General features: G+C 28.5%; 1 protein-coding gene across 3 annotated transcripts in view; it reads left to right on the top strand.

Moving 5' to 3' along the window:
• The window catches only part of LOC124949970 (adenylate cyclase type 6), a 77,784-nt gene extending 54,557 nt beyond the window's left edge, over window positions 1-23,227 (top strand). For all 3 annotated transcript variants that reach the window (XM_047495926.1, XM_047495928.1, XM_047495927.1), the window contains 15 exons: window positions 7,757-7,878; window positions 8,661-8,753; window positions 10,309-10,455; window positions 11,222-11,380; window positions 12,038-12,286; window positions 12,914-13,073; window positions 13,722-13,819; window positions 14,123-14,207; window positions 14,917-15,033; window positions 15,708-15,845; window positions 16,776-17,014; window positions 17,305-17,443; window positions 17,942-18,161; window positions 18,628-18,776; window positions 19,010-23,227. In XM_047495926.1, coding sequence (XP_047351882.1) covers window positions 7,757-7,878; window positions 8,661-8,753; window positions 10,309-10,455; window positions 11,222-11,380; window positions 12,038-12,286; window positions 12,914-13,073; window positions 13,722-13,819; window positions 14,123-14,207; window positions 14,917-15,033; window positions 15,708-15,845; window positions 16,776-17,014; window positions 17,305-17,443; window positions 17,942-18,161; window positions 18,628-18,776; window positions 19,010-19,402 — 2,508 coding nt within the window. In that variant the 3' untranslated portion in view covers window positions 19,403-23,227. The remainder of the gene's footprint in view (window positions 1-7,756; window positions 7,879-8,660; window positions 8,754-10,308; window positions 10,456-11,221; window positions 11,381-12,037; window positions 12,287-12,913; window positions 13,074-13,721; window positions 13,820-14,122; window positions 14,208-14,916; window positions 15,034-15,707; window positions 15,846-16,775; window positions 17,015-17,304; window positions 17,444-17,941; window positions 18,162-18,627; window positions 18,777-19,009) is intronic.
• Window positions 23,228-23,429: the final 202 nt, after the last annotated feature.

Below are 23,429 nucleotides of genomic sequence, written 5' to 3'. Positions count from 1 at the left end.
CAAATGGATGGATGATCGATTTCGTTATCGCAATATTAAGTCGAATAATAGATCACGAACAATAATAAACAGAAAGGGAAAGAAAAATGAGAAAGAAAAAGAAAAAAAAGGTAGACTAGAATATATAAGGATTATTTTAAAATACGACAGAGAAATCCTTTTAACCTGCTAGAAAAAAGAAAATAAGGAAGGAAGAAGAGAGAGAGAGAGAGAGAGAGAGAGAGAGAGAGAGAGAGAGAGAGAGAGAGAAGAGAAATTGCTATGATAATAATGGAGAGAAAAAATGTTTACAACGAGTAAATAGATTTTGCGTATATTCAGATGATACAAAAACTAGTAATATTATTTATATATCAACGAAGGATAAAATTGTGGTGAATCTTAAAGTCACGCCTTTCTAAGATATGCCGCCGACAGACACACCCTTCCTTGCAGTTCAATCATTTCTCACCAATTGAAATAATTGAATAACGATGGTCTCATTAGAACGCGACTATGATAATAAAAAAGAAAAATGGTGAGGCAAAAATTTCCCCAGGTGATATTACAAATCAATTATACTCTTTCGCGCGAGGTTAACGTGCTAATTTCATTTCCTCCCTCCTTTCCCCATTTTTTTTCTACTTCTTTTTCTTGAGATTATAAAACTCTAAGATAAAAAAGGAATTTTTCGGAGATAAACCTTGTTTTTATAAAGGGTCTTTTCCCAATGAAATTACGACGAATCTTAGATTATATGCACGATCGAACATCTTCTTCTTCTTCTTTTTCTTCTTGTTAATCCAATCGTTGAAAATGTGAAAATTGAATAGCATTAAGTCAGCCTCTATCATCTCTTTTCTTCAATATGTCGGAAATAAAAATAAAGATAATGATTTGCAAAACTATCGAATGAAATGCAAACGTTTAAATATATATATATATATATATAAATATTGATAGATAAGAAGCTGGATTTTATAAATAACAATGCACGTAGTTCAATTAAAAATTTTATAATTACAATGTAGTATGTAGCCAATTAGCTTGGCAATACTTTCGTTTCTTACAATGAATATAATAAATGATACACCGCAAATAATACCTAAATTGTTCAAGTCTTACCACGTATGGTGATTATTATTTAAGATAACCAACTTTATAATAGATATATATATATATATATATATATATATTATATATTTAAATATATATTATTATAATCTATGAAACATTTTAACTAGTATATCACGTTAAATAAAAAGGGAACGTTTTTAATAAATAACATGTGTAAAGTATAAATCACGTATATATGTGATGCACAAGCAAACAAATATTTACATACGAAGATTATTATTGTTATTATTATTCTTAACTTAGCGATTAATTTACGTGGTGTTTACTTTCGTCTTACGATCTCGCGTGTCGACATCATTCTGTTCAGTGGAAAGAGAAAAGAAAAAACAAAACCAAAAAAAAAAGTATCTCGCCAATAGAGTTCTTCTTATTTCTTATCTACTCGTTTTGTCTCTACACGAGGTTTATCGATATTATATTGAGTTTTACTTACACGTAAATTCGTATGTTCACTTAAGACGCCATATATACATACATACCTTTCTATTCTTGTGTATCCTTGTGTTTCTTTCTCTTTTTCTCATTCTTCACTCCATTTATCTCTTTATATCGTGATATATATATATATATATATATATATATATATACATATATAAATAAAGTGTAATAAGTATTATCGGTGTATATATAATTACGATATACGATCGAATTAATATAATTACGATAATAATAATGACTAAAAATAGGAAAAAAGAAATTTATATATGTTGTGTATGTGTATGTACATGTGTGTGTGTGTGTGTGTATGTGTGTGTGTGTATGTGTATGTGTATAATGTGTATAGCAAATGTAATACGAGCTATATCATAAAAAGAACAAAATCTTTGTAGAATTTCTTTTGGTTTTTTAAGAGATAGAAATATCAATTCTCGTTGATCTATTTTTTCTCAAAAAATGATCACGAAATAATAAATAAGTACAATGAATTAATGTGACAATTACCGTTGATGCAATACTTCGTATTCTTTCGATATAATACGTACATTTGAAACATTCAGAATGTTTGATAGTTTCTCTGTAAAGGCGATCAAAAACTGTCGATACCATGTTTAACCACGCGACGAGAATGTTAATAGAGAAATATGACGTCGATTGAAAATTGTTCAACGAAATGATATTATAAATTATTCAATTTAATCCATTCGATTAATACATCTTTTCTTTTTTTTTTTCTTTTTTTTTTTACGTCAACGACGTGATTTAAAATCTTAACATCGAGTCTTTCGATCGGAATTTTTTCTTTTCCTTTTTCTTTTTTTTTTTTTATTTGTTTATTTATTTCTTTCTTTTTTATTTTTCAATTTTATCGCGTCAAAGTTATGAAAAAATCAATAGAATTTATTTTCCATTGAAACAATAATCAATGATATTTAACGATGTTAAACAACAAAACGATTTATAGTTTGCTTTGTTTTTTCTTTTTCTTTTCTTTTTCTTTTCTTTTTTTTCTTTTTTTTTTTTTTTTTCTAAAAATATATAAACACGTTTCATCATCGTCGTGGGTGGTCGCTTCGTAATTCCACGAGGTATTGTGTACTTAATCAGAAATCGCGAACATGTATCTCGTCGATAAGCATCTCTGTCATTGTCCACGCTTCCTCGTTTATCGTGAACAACCGTTCAATATGATCGAAGGGAAACGTCGAGAGAAATGCGAACATCGATCTTTGTTTTCCGATTATACAAGACTTGTATCAACGAAAGTTTCATCTTTAGATCTAGAATTAGAACGGATCAAATCCTTTGAGCTCAATTAAAACGATTTTTGCATAATTCATTGTATAATTGCATTGCATAATTCATGAATTTTTTTTCTTTTATAGAGACAGAATTGGAAATGCATTTTCGAACCTATTGATTATTATTTCCGTGATTTCGAAGGATATGTAGTACTTTTTTTTCAGGGGTTGGAGGGAGGAGTAAAAATTATTCATTTTGTATAAATGACGACCGCTGAAAGTGTCTAGGATGTGGCATATCTCAAATGCACAATATGAAATTATTTTGAGGTATGCACAACCAGAGTTAAGAAAAAAAAAAAAAAAAAAAAAAAAATACTGACTGTTTGTCAAGCAATATATTAAATTTTTGTATATATAGATATTAGAAAAAAAAAACACTAATTATGTTTTCTAATTTATTTATATTAGGACGAACGAATGATTACGATAGATTATGCATTTACAATAATATCATTTACGATCACATACGATCGATTATGCATTTACAATAATATCTCGCTTTTTTACAATAATGTTTCGTTATTGTTTTAATATTTAAAAAATCATAGCTATTACCGTAAAGAAATTATAGTGTTTTTTCGTAAGTAATAAATCTACTGCTGAATCTTTTTTCTGGTGCTTGTCATAAAAAAAAAAAAAAGAAAAAAAAAAAAAAAAAGAAAATTAGAAAGCAAAAAAAAGTATTTGGGAAATAATGCAAATTCAATACAAGAAAAATGACGATAATAAAGTAATTAATATTTACTTATGCAATTTAATGACTTATGTATTCCGTTCGAATGAAAAACAAATTTGTTGAAGAAACGAGTCGAAAGGGTAAAGAGTTTTTTTTTCCTTTTTTTTTCTTTCTTTCTTTCTTTTTTTTTTTTTTTTTTTTTTTTTTTTCCTTTTTCTTTTGACGAAGCGAGAAAAGCCAAGCGAGAGAAAGTATCGTAAAGTGTAAATGTGCTTCCGTCAATCATCTCTACGGCCATTCTCTGACATATTTGTCTTACGATGCAACGCGTTGTTTAGAACGATAAAAAAAAACCTCCCTCTCCTTCTCGTTTACAAACTTCTCCTTCTCTTTCTTTTCGCGAGTATTTTTTTCTTTCTTTTTCCTTTTTCTGCACATCATGCGATGTACTTACTTAACGCGTCGAATTTCTTTTTCTTTTTTCTTCTTCTTTTTCTTGTTTTCTCGTTCCTCTTTTTCTTTTTTTTTTTTCTTTCTTCCTCATTTTCTTTTTCTTTTGTGCTTTTTCTTCTTTTTCTTTTTCTTTGCTATCCCTCCCCCCCCCCCTCCTCCCTACACTTGATAACGCAACCAGGACGTAAACGGGCACGTGTAACGCACGTTAAACTTATCGTTGCTCGATGATAGAGAAAAGTTGAACGAAATTTTATAAGGTGAATAATAAATATCAACATAAATGATATTCGATGATAAGGGAAAAACATGTTCATAACGTCTACGACGTTAATGTCGTTATGGATGTGAAAAGTTTCGCTGGGCTTTGACGTCAAATTTATCTCATTACGTTTCACTATGATACGTGAATCGGTATACGATTATAATATATAACAAATTTTCACCCCACATCACACCCCCCTCCTTCCCCACATCCACAACCGCCCGTCCGGCCATCTCTGAACTAAAATGGTATCGTATTAGATGATATCATAAGGGGATGTAACGAGAGAAAAAAAAAAAGAAGAAAAGAAAAGGGGCAAAAAGATTATGTAACTATGAAATAATTATGGTTTCTCGTTTTTCTGTCTTTTTTTCTTTCTTTTCCTTTGAATGTATATTATCATAAAAACAAAAAAAAAAAAAAAAGTAAGACCGCACTTAAGCTAAGCTACGGTGAAAAGTTCTTACGATAATTTTAAAGAATCAATTTACACGTATTCGAGACATATCAAAATAATTTTCTATTGTCAGTAATCACGAGATCTGCTTAAAATATATATTCTTTTTTTGTCTTTTACTCTTTCTTTTTTTCTTCTTTTGTATTTTTTTTTTTTTTTTTTTTTTTTGTAAACTCCGAAAAAAAAATCGCAAAGGAAAAGGAAATCTGTATTAGAGGAAGTCGAGAATTATTTGTTCTTCCAACATGTCCCAGTCGTTTACGTCGACTTAATTCCTAAGAACACCGAGAGGATAGAGATATAGGAGATAAAAAGAGGACAAAAGAGATATCGGAAATGCGATTGTCGTGTCACGATACCGTTTCGAAATAGACGGTTTGACGTTGAAAAATGTTGAAGAGCTTTACCATCGTAACAAAATGTCTGAAACTATGAACATTTTTCTCTTGAATCGAGGAAAAAAGAAAAAAAAGAAAACAAAAAAAAAGAACAAAAAAAGCAACAAGATTAAGAAAGAAAGAGAAATCAACAAAATCGTAAAAAAAAGAAAAACAATAATAAAAATAAAGAAGAAAATAAAAGAGAAAAAAAGAAAGAAAGAAAAGAGGACAAGAAGTGAGCGAAATGTAATTTTTATTTATTTCTCTCTCTCTCTCTCTCTCTCTCTCTCTCTCTTTCTCTCTCTCTCTTTTCGTTTTAATATTCTTACTGTCTCCTTTAAAAAAATCTCTATGTAATTTAACTGGAAAAATTCTTTTTCCTTTTATTTTTATTTCGTTTTTCTTTGAAACTGGAAAGTCTGAAAACGTATTCTGCACCCTCTCTAAGATTTGATGAATTTTTCACAAACATGTCTATAATGTCATCTCTCCTTGAGGCACTTGAAAAGAAAATAAAAGGAATAAAATAAAAAATAAATAAAAAGCAAAAGGAGAAAGGAAGGAAGGAAGGAAGGAAGGAAGGAAGGAAGGAAGGAAGGAAGGAAAGAAGGAAGGAAGGAAGGAAGGAAGGAAAGAAAGAAAATAAAAAGAGAATAACAAGATAGAGAGATCGTTTTTGAAAAAGAAAATCTTCAAGTTAAACCTGGCAAAGGCTCGAATTTACTGGCTTTCATTCGAGATTGCAACGGGATTTCAAAGATTTCAAGGTTGAGCTTTGTAGGAAAGGCAATATTTGGTGGAATATCAAATGTTCAACGATTGTCCTTTACTCTTAGAATATTCCGCAAGAGATTTCGAGACATATTTAAGAAGTAAGAAATTTGATCTCAAAGAAAAGTAAAAGACAAAAAAAAACGATTCTATATACAGTGTATATAAATATATATGCGATTATCTATATATGATTTATGAATCGAATAGGGTGTTAGAGAGGAATAAAATTAATGGGAGAAAAAGATGTGCTGAAGATTGCGTCAAAAAAAAAAAAAAAAGGGAAATAAATATAAATAAAAAATAATAATTAATAAAATAAAAAGAAATAAAATATCCAATCGATGAAATCAGTAATTTAAATCATATATATATATATATATGCATACATATCGTAAATATGTTAAATAACATTTTGTACAATATAAAAGAAGTAAAATATTATTTTTCGATTAAGTAAACATTTGGTTGTACGTATCTGTTCAGAATTGGATTACATATTTTCGTTGATACGAAACTACGAATGAGTGTACCACATTTTGAAGGTAAATTAAATTGTTCTTCTTTTCTTTTTTTTTTTTCTCGTATCCAATTGAGAACGTTCGTTTGTATTGCCCACCCATTTGATATTCATAGAATTAATATTCTCTTGATATTCGAGTGAATACATAGTATATATATCGCATAACATCGAATCAAATATTATATATATATATATACATTTGTATACACATACATATAAACATTACATACACATACACATAAACACCCACACATATATACACAATTAGTTAGATGTAAAATATACATCATCAAAGATAGATGTATATTATATAGGGAAGCTGTGTAACGAAGCATTAATTATCCCAATGAGTAAATTTAACCTCGTTATTATATATATATATATATATATATATATATATATATATATATATATATATATATATATATATAATCAAAGGAATATAACTTTTAAATCAATGATAAATCTTCGATTTCATACGGTTTTCCTATGAATCATTCCAATAAATTCAATAAATGTTGATAAAATATGTGTTAAAAATGATGATAGAAATTCTAACAAAATTTTATTCACTTAAATCGTGTCATGCAATTTGATTTTCTCGAGAGTCTTGAAAACGAAAGTAATTGATAAAGAGCATCTATTTATACGTGCGTACCTGCATGCGTGCGTGCATACGTGCGTGCGTACGTGCATGCGTACGTGCATACTTGCGTGTATGTATAAGAGAGAGAGAGAGAGAAAGAGAGAGAGAGAGAGAGAGAGAGAGAGAGAGAGAGAGAGAGAGTTAAAATTTCAATGAGACTTTATGCTCGTCGATTCACAGTCGAGTTAAATCGATTACTTGCTATACGATAGCTCTGCATTTGCATTGCACGCACGTATAATTACGTAGGCTTTACCTACGTGAACCTACTCTATTGCTCTACCTACGCTCTATACATACGTACTATACAAACGGAAATATACTATGTATATATCTGTATGTATAATATATATATATATATATATATATATATATATATATATATATATGCAAAGCTAAGGATCATATGAATCATATTAATAGATTCTCGATTGGTCAAAGTTTATAAATTTATTCTGTATAAAAACGTAAGTTTTTTGAAAACGTTTTTTCTCTTTTCCTTTTTTTCTTTTTTCTTTTCAAATAAATACCTACGAACACGAGAGATAGAAATTTTTTTTTTTATAATTAATTTCGAAAGTTCGTTCGATTTATATTGAAGAAAAAAAAAAAAAAAAAAACAAGAAAAAAGAACTCATACAATGATTGTATCGCGCAAACGTTAAATTATTTACCAAACGCATTTCAGCATATATATCAATATAATTTTTCTTCAATATTATTTTAGGAAAGATTATTGCTGAGCGTACTTCCAAGGCATGTTGCAATGGAGATGAAGGCGGACATTGCTGGTAAACCAAAAGATACGATGTTCCATAAGATTTACATTCAACGACACGAGAACGTTAGGTGAGTCCTCTTTTTTTTTTTTTTTTTTTTTTTTTTTTTAACACTTTTTCTTCTCATTTATTGTTTTTATTTTTCTTTCATTTAATGTTTTTTTTTTCTTTCCTTCCTTTTATTATTTTTCTTTTTGAACGAAAAAAATGTATCATCAAGAATCCGTCCCGTAGATATAAAAGAGAAATTTCTGAAAGTACCTAACGTTTTAACGACTTTGTGTCGTATTTGTTCGTTCGGCGAAATAGATTTTCTCACAGACGAAAAGAGAGAGAGAGAGAGAGAGAGAGAGAGAGACAGAAGACTCGGAAAAGCCTCGCACTTGACATGTAATTTAGCAAACGACAAGGCAGTATTGTTCGAATACCCAGAAGTTCGTTTTAGCGGTTCACTGTTTCTTTGAATGTAATTTGGAGTCAACTTCGTAGTGATTAAATTTTTGCTACCACGAATAGAACGGGATATTCGTCAACAATTTATTACGTCTCTTTCTCTACGATGGGGGAGTTCCACATTTATGAATTTACATTTGCACGTTGAACCGATGCAATTGATTTAAGTTAAATGAAGAAAATTTATCCATATATATATATATATATATATCTATATATGTCGTTTGTTGTTATTGACTATTATTATTATTATTATTATTATTATTATTATTATTATTATTATTATTATTATTAATATTAGGCAATCTATTAACGACGTTATTATTTCCTCTTATGTTTCTTTATTTTTTTTTATTAATTAATTAATTAATTTATTTATTATTTTTGTTTTGGTTACAGCATTTTATTCGCAGATATTTGCGGTTTCACCTCACTCTCCGACCAATGCACAGCAGAAGAACTCGTCAGATTGCTCAACGAGTTATTCGCACGGTAAGAATAATTTTTTAATATGACAATGGGAAAAACGAATGGATGGAAACAATTTTTTTTTCTTTTTCTTTTTTTTTTTGTTTCTTTTTTTTTTTTTTTTGTCTTTTTCCCAACAAATGACATCCCCCACGATGATAGAAAAGATATAACGAGATTCGATAAATCGACAATAGGAACAACGTGACGCATCTCGACGTTGCTACCATGAAAATGTATGAACGGATAGAGATTTAACAATGATATATTTGCCTACGTATAACGCACGTTTACAAGTGAATATCGAATGCATGGAAAAAAAACAAAAAAAAAAAACAAAAAAAAAAAACAAAAAAAGGAAAAGAAAAAAAGAGAGAGAGAGAGAAAAAAGAAAAAATGTGTTGAAAAAAAAAGAAAAAGTAAAATAAAATGAAATAAAATGAAATAAAACTTGGCCTTTCCATTTTTTTCGAAACGAAACGAACACGTTTCTCCCTTTTTTTTTTTTTTTTTTTTTTCTTTTTTGCGTGAACACGTTTCGTAATAATTTTTTTGTTTCTCTTTTTTCTTTTTTTTTTTAAATAACGATTTGTGAAAAAAAAATCATTTTGCGCAAAGAGTAAAACAAACGAAACCTAACGCATATAGGTGTGTCAAAACCATTTAGTCCGAATGATCGACGGTTCGGAACGATAGCCGTAGAAAGGAAAAAAAAAAAAAAAAAAAAAAAAAAAAGATAAAGAAAGAGCAAGGGCAAAATACCCTCGACTAATTTCCAAGGGTATTGCCGAAGCACGTCGATGGCTTTACATTTTTTGCTTACGATATTTTCTTTCTCCCGACGTAGATCGAACGATTTTTTTCTTTGACGACCAAGAGAGAAAGAAGGAAGGAAAGAGAAAGAGAGAGAGAGAGAGAGAGAGAGAGAGAGAGAGACAGAGAAATTGTTTTCTTTTCTTAATAAAAATAAAAATGAAGAAAAAAAAAAATATATATATATATATACATACATACATATAATTGAACGTTCGCGATTTTACATTTTACATTATTTTTTTTGATCATTCTGTTTTTCTTTTGTTTTATTTATTTATTTATTTTTTTTTTTTCATCAATCCTTTTTTCATTAACAATTTCGTTTAACTTAATAACGCGAGATAACGAATCGATAGATCGAATGCAATTACAATACCCATTTTCATAACCAGATTTTCAATCTCTTATTTACGTTTCGATCGTGTAATGAATTTCGTGTTATTAATCATCGTAAATTTGAATTTATCGAGGGAAATAAAATCGAATCGAGATTGTTCGTTCGTTCATTCGTAGATCTAACGTGGATTATTCTGAAAGAGCTAACGGATGAAAAAAAAAAAAAAAAAAAGAAAATAAAAAAAAAATGAAAATTAAAAAGAACATACAACGCACGCACACATACACATACACAGACACAGACACAGAAAGAGAGTGAGAGTGAGTGAGATAGCGAGCGAGAGAGAGAGAGAGATAGAGAGAGAGAGATAGAGAGAGACAGAGAAAAATCCTCGAAGAAGCTTTTCAAGATCTTTTCTTTTTTCAGCTTTGACAGATTGGCTGCCGAGCATCACTGCCTCAGAATAAAACTCCTTGGAGATTGCTACTATTGCGTTTCGGGTCTACCAGAACCAAGACCCGATCATGCCCACTGTTGTGTAGAGATGGGATTGGATATGATTGATGCGATCACGTGAGTTTATGATATATCGTCACTCTCCTTTCTTTTTCTTGATACCTTTTATTCACTTTTTCTTTTTATATCCCCCCCCACCCGCCACCCTCGCATCCCATTTCTTTTGTCCTATAATATCACGTCATTAGCATTCCTCCTATCATACGCCGAAATATAAAAATGAACTCACGATCAGCAATAAATCTGATCTCGTTTAATCGAAGGATATTTTTTATCTTCACTCTGTTCTCCCTTTTTTTTTTTTTTTTTTTCCTTTTATCTCAAGGTTTCGTAATCGTTGATATTATAATTTTATTCAATTTAAAGAAGATCTTTTTGAAGTATTAAAAAAATGATCAACATTGTAATTTTTATTTATCTTTTTTTGCTTTTTTTTTTTTTTTTTTTTTTTTTTTTTTTTTTTTTTTTTTTTTTTTTTAATGTTTATTAAAAATTCGTAAAACTTAATAAGAGGTTAATAAAAAAAATTTGTCGGATATTAAAATTATTATTTTTTTCTTTTGTTTTTTAATATGAAAAAAAGAAAAAAGAAGGAAGGAAAAAAATAAAGAAATTTTTCTTAACTATTACAAAAATAATTAATTTTATGATCACTATGTGTGACTATGATTATCAAAAGTATTTAATTGAATTAAATTTGAAAATAATTATTAAGTTATAGCATTGAATAGATGTGAATAAATAAAGTGAAATACGTTCGTGCTTTTAATATTTTTAACATCTTATAAAAAATCTTATATATTTCATTTTCGTATTCGCATAGACTGGTGCGTGAAGTAATGGCTGTTAATGTAAATATGAGGGTTGGTATTCATACCGGACGAGTACTTTGCGGAGTTTTAGGCTTGAGGAAATGGCAATTCGATGTTTGGAGCAACGATGTTACTTTGGCTAATTACATGGAAAGCGGTGGAATACCTGGGTAAGTGTGAACATAAACTATTCTGTTTGTAATACGTATATCATCCTATTAAAAAATAATCTGACAGAGAGAGAGAGAGAGAGAGAGAGAGAGAGAGAGAGAGAGAGAGAGAGAGAGAAAATTGATCCATTATAACTTCATGTAATATTAAAATTTTAAACTCTGTATTTGTTCTTTTTCTTTTTTCTTTATATCTCATTAAAAAAGTAATTTCTTATTCGTAGAAGTACGAAGATATAATATTTACTCAATAATTAATTTTACATCAAATAAATTCTACTAATAGATATAATCTCGTCAAAATTTTATAAATATATCTTTACTGAATTATAAACTATATTTAAATTGTATTATCTATTAGAATAAGTTTAAATGTTTATTGTAATATAAATTATATCAATATATATTTATTAATATTAGATTAGATCGTATAAATTGTTGTGCGTTAGACATGGGAAAAACAATTATAGAATTATGGAGAATTAATAGTATAGAATAGCTACATGTAAGGAAAAAAATTTCGATATTATTTTGTTAATAAATTAAAAATAAAAATAAAAAATAAATATATATATATAAAGAGAAAAAGAAAAAAGAAAAAAGAAAAAAGAAAAAAGAAAAACGAGGTCGATAGACTTTAGCCAGACACTTTTTCAGTCGAGTGCACATTACAAAAGAGACCTTGGATTGCTTGGGAGGATATTACGAGGTCGAAGAGGGACGTGGAGGAGAGAGGAACTCTTATTTGAAGGAGCACAACATCGAAACTTATTTAATCGTTCCTGGTGATACCTATAAAGACAATGTACCTGCATCTGGTATAAAAAAAGGATTCACGATAAATGGAAACGTTTCGAAGGAAATGAGAGTTATGGGTCATGGATCGCAACACAGCAAACAAATCAAGTGAGGATAATGCATTTAAAAAGAAAAAAAAAAATATATATATATATATTTTTTTTTTAATTTTCTTTTCGAATAAACAATTACGATCTCGAATTAATTTGTTTTTCTCTTAATTTCCCTTTTGCGTTGATACGTCGATCGATAAATTATTTATATTTTAATAGTCGCGCAGACAGTTAACATTTGACCGTAAATTTTGATCTCAAAAATGATATCGATATCGATTAGTATCGATTCCGTTTATCGAGATATATTAGTAGATACATTTTTAATTATGACTTTCTTTCTTTCTATTTTTTTTTTTTTTTTTTTTTTTTTTTTCATTTAGTACAAAAACGAAATATTTTGCGTCGCTTATGTAAATTCGAAAGTTCGACGAGCGCGTGAAAATTTGTCAAGTAATATAAAAATATAACGAATTATTTAAATTATTGAAAATTTTTTATGCAATGGATTTTATGAATTAGCATATAAACGTCATATCACGTCATTGCGTATTTTCATAATTATAAAATGCATACCAACATCTTTCTGTCTGTGTATGTGTGTGTATTGAACATAATTGTTATCGTTGTAATTATTGTTTCGAATAACACTTCTTTACGTACTTTTCTGTGCACTTAACAGATTAGGATTTGGCGAAAGTGTCGAATGTGAAAAAGATCCGGAAGACGAAGTAAATGAATATCTGATGAGAGCTATTGACGCAAGAAGCATCGACCGTCTCAGAGCTGAACATTGTACGCCTTTCATCTTGACGTTTCGAAGGCCCGATGTCGAAGAGAAGGTAAAAACGATAATCGGCTTAAAAAGATTGCTACTGATATTCTTTTTTCTTCCTTTTTCTTTTCCTTTTTTTTTTTCTTTTTTGACTTCGATATTACGAATTGATAGAACAGAGAAAGACGGAGAGAGAGAGAGAGAGAGAGAAATTGGAAAGTTCAATTTCATTTATACAATTTTTTTTTCCAATTTATATATATAAAAATGATTTGTGCATACATATATATGTATATATATATATATATATACAAAGTGAAGGATCGAAGATACCTAAGTGGTTTTAAAAATCAATTATTTTTATTTTCGAGAATTAATTTCTTACTTATTTTTTTTTTATTTTTTTATTTATTTTTTTTTAATATAAGAATGTTTGTTTTGTTTTCAGACAGTAAAATATATACTAAATATATAATAAAATATATTTTTTGAAAAAGATTTTATTGATAATATTTCAAATCACTTTAGAATCTTTTAGGTCATCTTCGTATATATATACGTGTATTATGCTTGTAAATGTCTCTCTTCTTCTCTCTCTCTCTCTCTCTCTCTCTCTCTCTCTCTTTCTTTCTCTATATATTTATCTATCTATCTATCTATCTATCTATCTATCTCTTCCTATAAAATATAGAGCATCGACGGCGATATGTTTCAGTATTCACGAGAAAGAGATAGGATGCTTTCCGCCTACTTCGTCTGTTCCGGTTTCGTTTACATGGTAGTTGTGGTTGCCATCGCCATTACTCTTTCCGGGTAAATATATAATGAAATTATATTTCATATTTAGTTAATATATTTACAAAGTAGTTATATATTTAATATCATGATCATACGTCACTTTCGATAATATTATTTGAACATTACATTTTACGAAGAAAGCAACACAAATATATATATATATATATATATATATATATATATATATATATATATATATATACACACATACGTACGCACACGAACGTTACAAGCGCATTATTTCTATTTTATTATATCTTTTATTTTCTTTATATGATTTATACAACTTTATTACACATATGGTATATATCTTTTCAGGAGTATATATTTCTACGCGTGTACCGGTGTGAGTGTATTGGTTATAGCTCTGGTAAATGGCATTCTACTTGCTGAGAAAAACGAGGTGAGTTTCGTTATATGCCACAGATGTATGTATATATACATATGTACACACACACACACACACACACATATGTTCCTTCTTATATATAACTATATTTTTCTGCCATTCTCATGAATATCGTAACACATTTCTGAAATAAGTTATGTACACCCTCATACTTACATATATATATATATATATATATATATATGAAGTATGTATTCGAAAATGTTAGAATATCTATGGTTTGGATGCTTCTCGTTCAATCGATCGTAACAGAAAACTCTTTGGAAAGTTGCCACTTCCTCTTAACCTTGACTACTTGTCGAGATTCCAGGTCAGTGCCAAAATTATCGATTCGTCCATTATGTCTTCGATGATAGAGACTCTTCTCTACGAATGGATTTCACTTTTTATCTTCTTCCGAGAAAGCGCTCAACACGATCGTCATTATCCTTAAAATTCGTTTTCGTCTTCTTTTCAAATGGATTTTATCATGCATACATACATACATACATATTTACATACATACATAGTTACATATATACATACATACATAGATACATATATACATACATACATACATACTTACATACATATATTTTATATACATAAGCGCACACAGAGAGACAAATTTGTAATATTAAATTATGTGTATATTATTTTTTGTTACTATTTTTTTTTTTTGTTACTATTTTTTTTTTTTTTTTTTTTTTTTTTTTTTTTATAGACGGTACCTCAATGGGTGAGGAACACGGCTTTGATGATCTTTGAAAATCGAACGATCGCCCAGAGCATTGCCGCCATCGTCGTCTTTTTAACATTCATCACCGTTCTTTCACCTTTGGTAAGTAATAATAATAATTCTCTTTTAAATATTGATCCATTGTTACAACAATCTTTTTTTTTTTATATTACGTTGACGAATTTCATTCATCTTCTTTCCTTTTTCTTTCTTTCTTTTTTTTTTTTTTTTTTTTTTTTTTTTTTACACTGCATTCGGCGAACGAATGATCATTTCTTTATATCGAGCCAATTATTTTCAATTTTTTGCTTCTTCAAATTACTTTTTAAAAAAAACGAATGGTACCCATATGTATAAAACAATATTAGAAGATTTTCATCAAATGTTTTTTTTCTTGACGATTATTATCTCCCTCTCCCTCTCTCTCTCTCTCTCTCTCTCTCTCTCTCTCTCTCTCTCTCTCTCTTTCTATTTATTTATTTATCTATCTATCTTTAATTCTATTTGCATATTCTCTGTTCGTAGACCTTGCCACGCAGTAATAGTAATTCAATAGATTTTATTCAATGACATCAATGGCATTCGGTACAATTGCTTCTCGTTATTTAACAATGAAATAAACAAAGACGCACGCACACACACACACACACACACACAGAGAGAGAGAGAGAGAGAGAGAGAGAGAGAGAGAGAGAGAGAGAGAGAGAAGGAAAATTTGTCGCGAGACAAGAGAATACGAAACACTGTTGATCACCTATTTTGTACTTCTGTTTCAGGTAAAATTAGAAGGAAGCGAAGCATGTGGAAATACTTTGACTTCAACCACCGAATGGCCTGACAATTCTAATAATAGCGTAATAATTAAAAAAATCGAGACCAAAGATGGACCGTGTTACTACTCTCTATTCTCCGACGTAAGTTTGGAATAAATAATAAAATAAATCAAATCAATATTAGAATCAATAGAAAATAAGAGAAAAATTTCTCATTGATAACTTTTTCTGAATTTAATTTAAGAAAATTTCCTTTGTCTATATAATAACGATTATTATTGAATTATTAAAAGGACGTATAAGAACTTTTTAGATCGTAATTATTTACGGCCTAATCGAGAATTAGTATAGATTAGGAACGTATACATGTGCATATATAAAAGGATTTTTCTTTTTTCTATTTTTTCTTCTTTTTTTTTTTTTTTTTTTTTTATTTTTTGCAAATAACTTACTTAGAATTAATTTCTATCTCGATCGATGTTTCATTAATCGAACTTTCATTAATCTTTTTCTTTTTTATTTTTTTTTTCTTCTTCTTTTTTTTTTTTTTTTTTTTTTTTTTTTGATCAACTGTTGATAAAATTTCAATATCATACCGATCATTGGAATGTTAAAAGAGAGACGACGCATAAAAGTTAGGTCGAAATTAATCGATAAGTTAATTAACAAAATTAGTATTATGTACTTACTCGATGATTAGAATACATATATACGAAAGGATCTTGAAAGTAGGTTGACATAATTCTTTAAAAAAAAAAAAAAAAAAAAAAAGAAAAAACGTTTAAATGTTCATTCGATTGATAACATTATCTTTCGTATCTTTCGTATTTTTCAATTACGAATAGAATGACTTTAAAGGAGAATTTGCGCGAGTTAAAAAAAAAAAATAAACGCGATAGGTCTTGTAATTGATATTTATGTTCATGAAGAAAAAGAGAGAGAGAAAGAGATAAAGCAATTTCGTTAAATACGTTTGTCCTTTATCGTAATTACGATCCTTCACCGACATTATTTACATGTTTACATTTCGTATATTTCTTTCTTTGTGTTTTTTCTCTTTTCCCTTGACAGCTATTTCCCGTTCTGGTGATGTTAGTTATGGTGACCTGTGCGGTATATCAAATTTTAACTTCGGTCTTCAAAGTCGCCGTATTGAGCATCGTCGTGGCCTGTTATTTAGGTGTTAGCATTTATCAAGCTATGAACGACGATCGTTTAGACCTCGCCGAAAAATGGTTGGCCGGTGTTTTGGTGGTCTTTTTTATGGCGTGTCTGGTTGTACATTCGCAACATACCGAAGCGACCTACAGGTATGTTCAATAAAATTTAATTATATACATATATATATATATATATATATATATATATATACATATAACGAGAGAGAGAGAGAGAGAGAGAGAGAGAGAGAGAGAGAGAAAGAGAGAGGGAGAGAGGGAGAAAGAGACATTTTTACTACGAATTTGAAATGTTCGTCGAAGAAATCAAAGAGTTTATATATTCCTAAGAAATTTATTTATTAATTTTTCCGTTCTCTCTTTTTCTTTCTTTTTTTTTTTTTTTTTTTTTTTTTTTTTTTTTATTTTGATCTCCTCCACAGATTAGACTTCCTATGGAAACTCCAAGCAACCGAGGAGAAAGAAGAGATGGAACATCTAAAGGCCTACAATCAAAAATTATTGGCGAATATTCTACCGGAACACGTGGCCGCACATTTTCTATCAACCGTTAATTCCGACGTAAGATAAAATCAATTAATCCAATTAATTGTGTATAGAAACGATACTCGTAAAACAAATTGTCTTTGACGAGATGAAAGGAGTGTTGATAGACATGGGGTAAGGTAAAACTTAGATCGCAAAACTTATAGGAGAGTAGAAACAAAGTAAATCTGTAAGATATTTAATTAAAATGGAACGATATAATTACACGGGAATATTCAAAGAATGATTAAAATTTAATAATTATTAAGAGAGATCATTAAGGAAAGAAGTAATTAATTTTTGTAATTTAACGTTAAGTAAAATTGTTGAAGAAAATTATTATATATATGTAAATATTTATAATACGTATGTACGTAGATAAAATAGCAAAGAGCAGAGAAGAGTAAAGCAGAACATTTCGGAAAATAGAATTTTCAAAAGGTCGTATTATACGTGTATCTATGTATTATGTATATAGGTGATATCTATATATATTTACATCTACGTAATCGAAATGCACACATCCTTTTACAGGAGCTCTATCACGAGCAATGCGACTTCGTTTGCATAATGTTCGCCTCCATCCCAAACTTTTCGGAATTCTATGTCGAGTTAGAGGCAAATAACGAGGGTGTCGAGTGCCTTCGACTTCTCAACGAAATCATCGCCGACTTCGACGAGTTACTAGCTGAGGAACAATTTAAGTACATCGAGAAAATTAAGAGTACTGGTGCCACCTATATGGCAGCATCCGGTTCGTACCGCATATTTTTTTCCTATTCTTTTTTTTTTTTTTTTTTTCTTTTTTTTTTTGCCCCTTTCTCTGTCACTTTCGAACAAAAAAAAGTTCGACGTACTTGTATGAAAAAAGACGTTATTAAACAAAATACAAAAAAAAAAAAAAAAGAAAATAACAATCACGTATTTATTCGACTTTTAAATGAAAAATGAAAAAAGAAAATAAAGAAAATAAAATGTCATAAATCTCAAAGCTCGCAAACTATTAAATCGAATGAAATATTAATTGCAATTTGATAACTTTTGCAATATGATTTAAGGATAAATAAACTGATATAAATCATTTGAACATCGGTCAATGAAGAGTCAATTAAGCGTAATCCCTATTCGTTATTCAAACATACATTTTCGAAGTATGTATTTATGTTAGTTACGTATTCCCTATTTATAAACGGCTTCTCTCGTTTTTCCCTTTCAATTAGGCCTGACGAAAAGCACCTGCGACATGAGGGACTACAAACATGTGACCGCGATGGCGGACTATGCTTTAAGAATACGCAAACAGCTGGCTGACGTTAATGAACATAGTTTCAACAACTTTAGGATGCGTGTGGGGATCAACATAGGACCGGTAAAAAAACATATATATATATATATATATATACACAACGAAATATTATCGTAGCTTACTCAACAATTCGAATCGTTACTCTTAAAGCATTTATCATTTTATTAATCGTTCGTATTGATTTTTGTTTTTGTTCCATTTCATTTGTTCATTATATGAATTGTAATTGTGTAAGTTCGTGGATATACATATAAGAATAGATATATATATATATATATATATATTTGCGTACACAGGTTGTTGCCGGGGTGATAGGCGCAAGAAAGCCGCAATACGACATTTGGGGTAACGCCGTAAACGTGGCCTCGAGAATGGATTCTACTGGAGTTTTGGATAGGATTCAGGTCACCCGCGAGGTTCATGATATTCTATTGGCCAAAGGTTATCCACTTACTTGTCGTGGTAGTATACAGGTTAAAGGAAAGGGTAGTATGATAACGTATTTTTTGAATGGACCACGTGATACCACAAAGACGAGGAATAACAATGGTACAGAGATGTTAAATAGGACCAATTCTAACAACAACAACAACAATAACAATAATAACAATAACAACAATAGCAACAGTAACGACACTGACGTTAACGAAAGAACTTCCTCGCCCAATAACGGAGCAGTACTTCTTTGAAGAAGAAGAAGAAAAAGAAGAAGAAGAAAAAGAAGAAGAAGTAGAAGAAGAAGAAATTTAATTATTTAAGAAATGTTATTATAACAATCAAATATCATCATTTTTTGTCCTTAATTTGTCAATGTATCTTGTAATGATAAAACTTTGATTATCTGGCCAAGCTCTTCGATATTTTCGATTAGACAATTAATACGATTATGTGAAATAGATGATGACGAAGATGAAGATGAGAATGAAGATGAATAAATATATTATTAGATTTTATTTTTTATTTCTAACGATGGAAATTTATTTTTTTGGCTATGGTTCAGATAATCAATGTTTTTCGTCATATATACATACGTATGAACGTGCTTTGAATTTTTCCCTCTCTCTCTCTCTCTCTCTCTCTCTCTCTCTCTCTCTCTCTCTTTCTCTCTCTCTCTTTCTCTATTTTTCTTTCCTTCTCAACGATTTTATGTCTAACGAAAATTGAAGAGAAATTTATGAATAACGTAAATTAAAGAAAAATACCAAAGAGAAACGTTATCGATATGAAACATGATCGTTATCAACGTTTTTGTTGTTTTCTGCTATTATTTGAAAAAGAAAAAAAGAAAAAAAAAAAAGAAAAAAAAAATAAATAAATAAGTAAAAATAAAAGAAAAAAAAAAAAAAATGATCTTCGAATAATACATACTTTAAGAAGGTATTAATTTCAATCGAACGAGATTTCAATATAATTCACGTTTATTAATTGCAATGAGATATATGAAAACCTTGTCGTTTAATTTTTCATTGAACATTCATTTTACGATAATTTCTTGATAAATTAAATATGATCGATCAATGATACACGTCGTTCATTAAATTACATCAACGTCTGATTTTAAATGACTTAAATACTTCTGAAAAGAAAAATATTTATTGAATATTCCAATAGAGATGAATTTCTCTTTGACGATGAATGAAATTTTTGAAAAGGGAAAAAAAAGTAACTGGAAGAAAAAAAAGAAAATAAAAGAGAAAGCTCAAAATACGAACGATGATTCGTTTTTTAATGAATAATGATCACGTATATCACGTCTACGACTTTCTATTATTTTCGTTCTGTTCATATATTTTTTTTTAACGTAATAACTTTTTTTACACTAATAATAAATATTTTCCATATTATATTCATCAATTTACAATTTACATATCTTCGATAACTATACACATTTTTAGACGACCAAGGTATTATAGGGGTTTTTTTTTCCTTTTTTTTTTTTTTATTCGTTTCAAGATTAACGAAAACGTTGACGTGAATTTCATTCGATTTTAGTAGTTTATATTACATACGATATATATTATATACGTAAGAATGAAAGAAAAGAAAAAAAGAAAAGAAAAAAATAAGATAGAGAAAATATGCGTAGCGTTTAATTAAAAAGAAGGAAAAATAGATAAAGAAAAAAAAAAAAAAAAAGAAAGAAAAGAAAAAAATGTCTTGGCGAAATAAATAAACAAACGCGTTAAAATGTCTAAACAAAATCGCGTTCGATAAGAAAGATTCGTATTAGTTTTTAATTTTTAAATACATATAATATTATATATGTATTAAATACATATTAACGATATAGCGTAATTATAAATTTTCTTTTTCCTTTTTTCTTTTCTTTCTTCTTTTTTTTTTTTTTCCTTTCTTTTCATTTTTCGTTTCTTTTTTCCATTAATTAAAATATAAGATGCTCGCTGTAATGAGCGGAATAATATTCACGGCCGATAATGTTCCTTTGAATTAACAACATCTGTCACGTTTATCGATTGCTAATAGAAAATAATATCGATTATTTAATTCGTGCCATAATCTTCTTCTTATTAGTCGTAAATCAAGAACTTCCTTATCTTAACGTACGATTTCTTAATTTTGTTCGTTACGAAACAACAAATCATACGTATGATATATAAATTTCTTTTACATATCGTAACAACTGATTTGATATATATATATATATAAAAGTTGGCCAAAAGTTCCTAGATGATGTATATAAAAAATTCAATTAGTATTTTACGAAACTTTTTTTAAATTGATTTACTTTTTTTTTTTTTCTTTTTTTTTTTTGGAAATTATAAAATTACAAACCGAATAACTTTTGGTCCACTTAATAACTTTTTGTCTCCCCATCTTATACGTATACACACACACACACATACACATATACACACACATATGACTATACAAAAATTCTATCTAGTTCAAAATAGCGAATTTTGATAAAGCTAATAATAATACTTCTATTTAGGAAATTTCTATCCACTATCTCTATTTAAAATTATTATACAAGTCGAAATTGATATGTAAATAGATGATTATGTATACTTTGACAAAATTGTTCGCAATTGATGTTAAATAGATATCACATATATACATATTTACATAAATACATGCATAAATACATACATATATACATAAATACATACATACATACATACATACATGCATACATACATACATACATACATACATGGTCTTAAATATATAGAAGCACGTATATTTCGCATGCATAATTCGTCAGATATTTTAAGGAGAATAACAAAGGGATAAAGGGAATGAAAAGGAGAAGAAGAGGAAGAAGAAGAAAAAAATTAAAAAAAGAAAAATAAAATAAAATAAAATAAAGATAAAATAAAAGAATTAAATGATCAAATTTCTCTATCGGTTTTGTTCAATTAATAATTAAATATAAAATAATCAATTTTAATGAAAGATTAATTATCGGAATCATTAAATCTTATTAATTGTTAAGAAAATATAAAGACTTTTAACATTTCTTCCGTGTCGATATTGACGATTAATATATACGTACATACATACATACATAAATGTAATCGTGTTGTTGAAATCGTCTTTAACTATTTCGACGAATAAAAATTAAAATAATATGCATGTTAATGTTTGTCAAAAGGTCTAATCATAATTTAATTATAAATGATGTGATGAAAATTTAGATAAACTTTTATTGTGTGTATTTTATGATAAATCATATCATTGTTTTCTTTTAGAGATATTATTACATATTAGAAATTCGTCGTTTATTCTATCAGATTAAAATTTGACCGATAACAGACGTAGCAAGTTTAAATACAACGAAATCAATCAGAATATAATGAAGGAATTTTGATTATATAATTAGATGTCTCTTAATAATTAATAGTAATGAGTTTAGACAGAAGGGGACCATGGAAAGTTAGCGATTATGATTTCAAAAGAAAAGAAAAGAAAAGAAAAGAGAAAAAAAAAGAAAAAAAAAAAAAAAGAAATTAACTCGTGACATACTTATGTACGTAATCCATTTACGTTGCGATAAAGAGATCCGTTTCGTTTTTTCGTCTCTCTCTCTCTATCTCTTTCTCTTTCGCCTTCGATATTTAGTAATGACGTGAATCTGGCCGATAAAAAGCAAAAAAAGAAAGAATGATTGACAACAACAACAACAACAACAACAACAAGATTAAAAAATATATTTACACGGCCTTAATAAGAATCTTCGATGTAATAGTAAAATAATAACAACAAATCATTTAGAAAATCATTCCGAGCGCTTCCTTTTTTCCGAGTCACGCGTTTCTGCAAAAGAAAAAGAAAAGAAAAAAAAAAAAAAAAAAAAAGAAAAAGAAAAAGGAAAGAAAGAAAGAGAAAAAAATAAATAAAATGAAACGATTACTTCTCACTTTTTTTTTCTCTATCTCTCTTTGCTCCTTCTTTTATTTTTCTAGATAAATTTTAATTTGGTAAAGTGTACCTAATGCTTGTGTATTAAAAAACGAAAAATACAAAAAGAAAAAAATTATTAATATATGTAACAAAGTGATGAAGAAGTGTATGTATCATCGGTGCGAAATGAAAAAAGAAAAAAAAAAGGAAAATTTTCAGTCAGTACATTTTCTTTAATTGGAACGACGAAAAGTTCTCCAAAGGGTTTATATAGGATTATATAGAAAAAAATACATAATACATATACAGATATAAAAGCAAACAGGTATGTAAATATAAGTGCGAGAATGT

Source organism: Vespa velutina, chromosome 6 (assembly GCF_912470025.1).
Source record: "Vespa velutina chromosome 6, iVesVel2.1, whole genome shotgun sequence".
Taxonomy (NCBI): domain Eukaryota; kingdom Metazoa; phylum Arthropoda; class Insecta; order Hymenoptera; family Vespidae; genus Vespa; species Vespa velutina.
The sequence above is the reverse complement of the archived record's forward strand: the minus strand, read 5'-3'. Positions and strand labels throughout refer to the sequence as shown.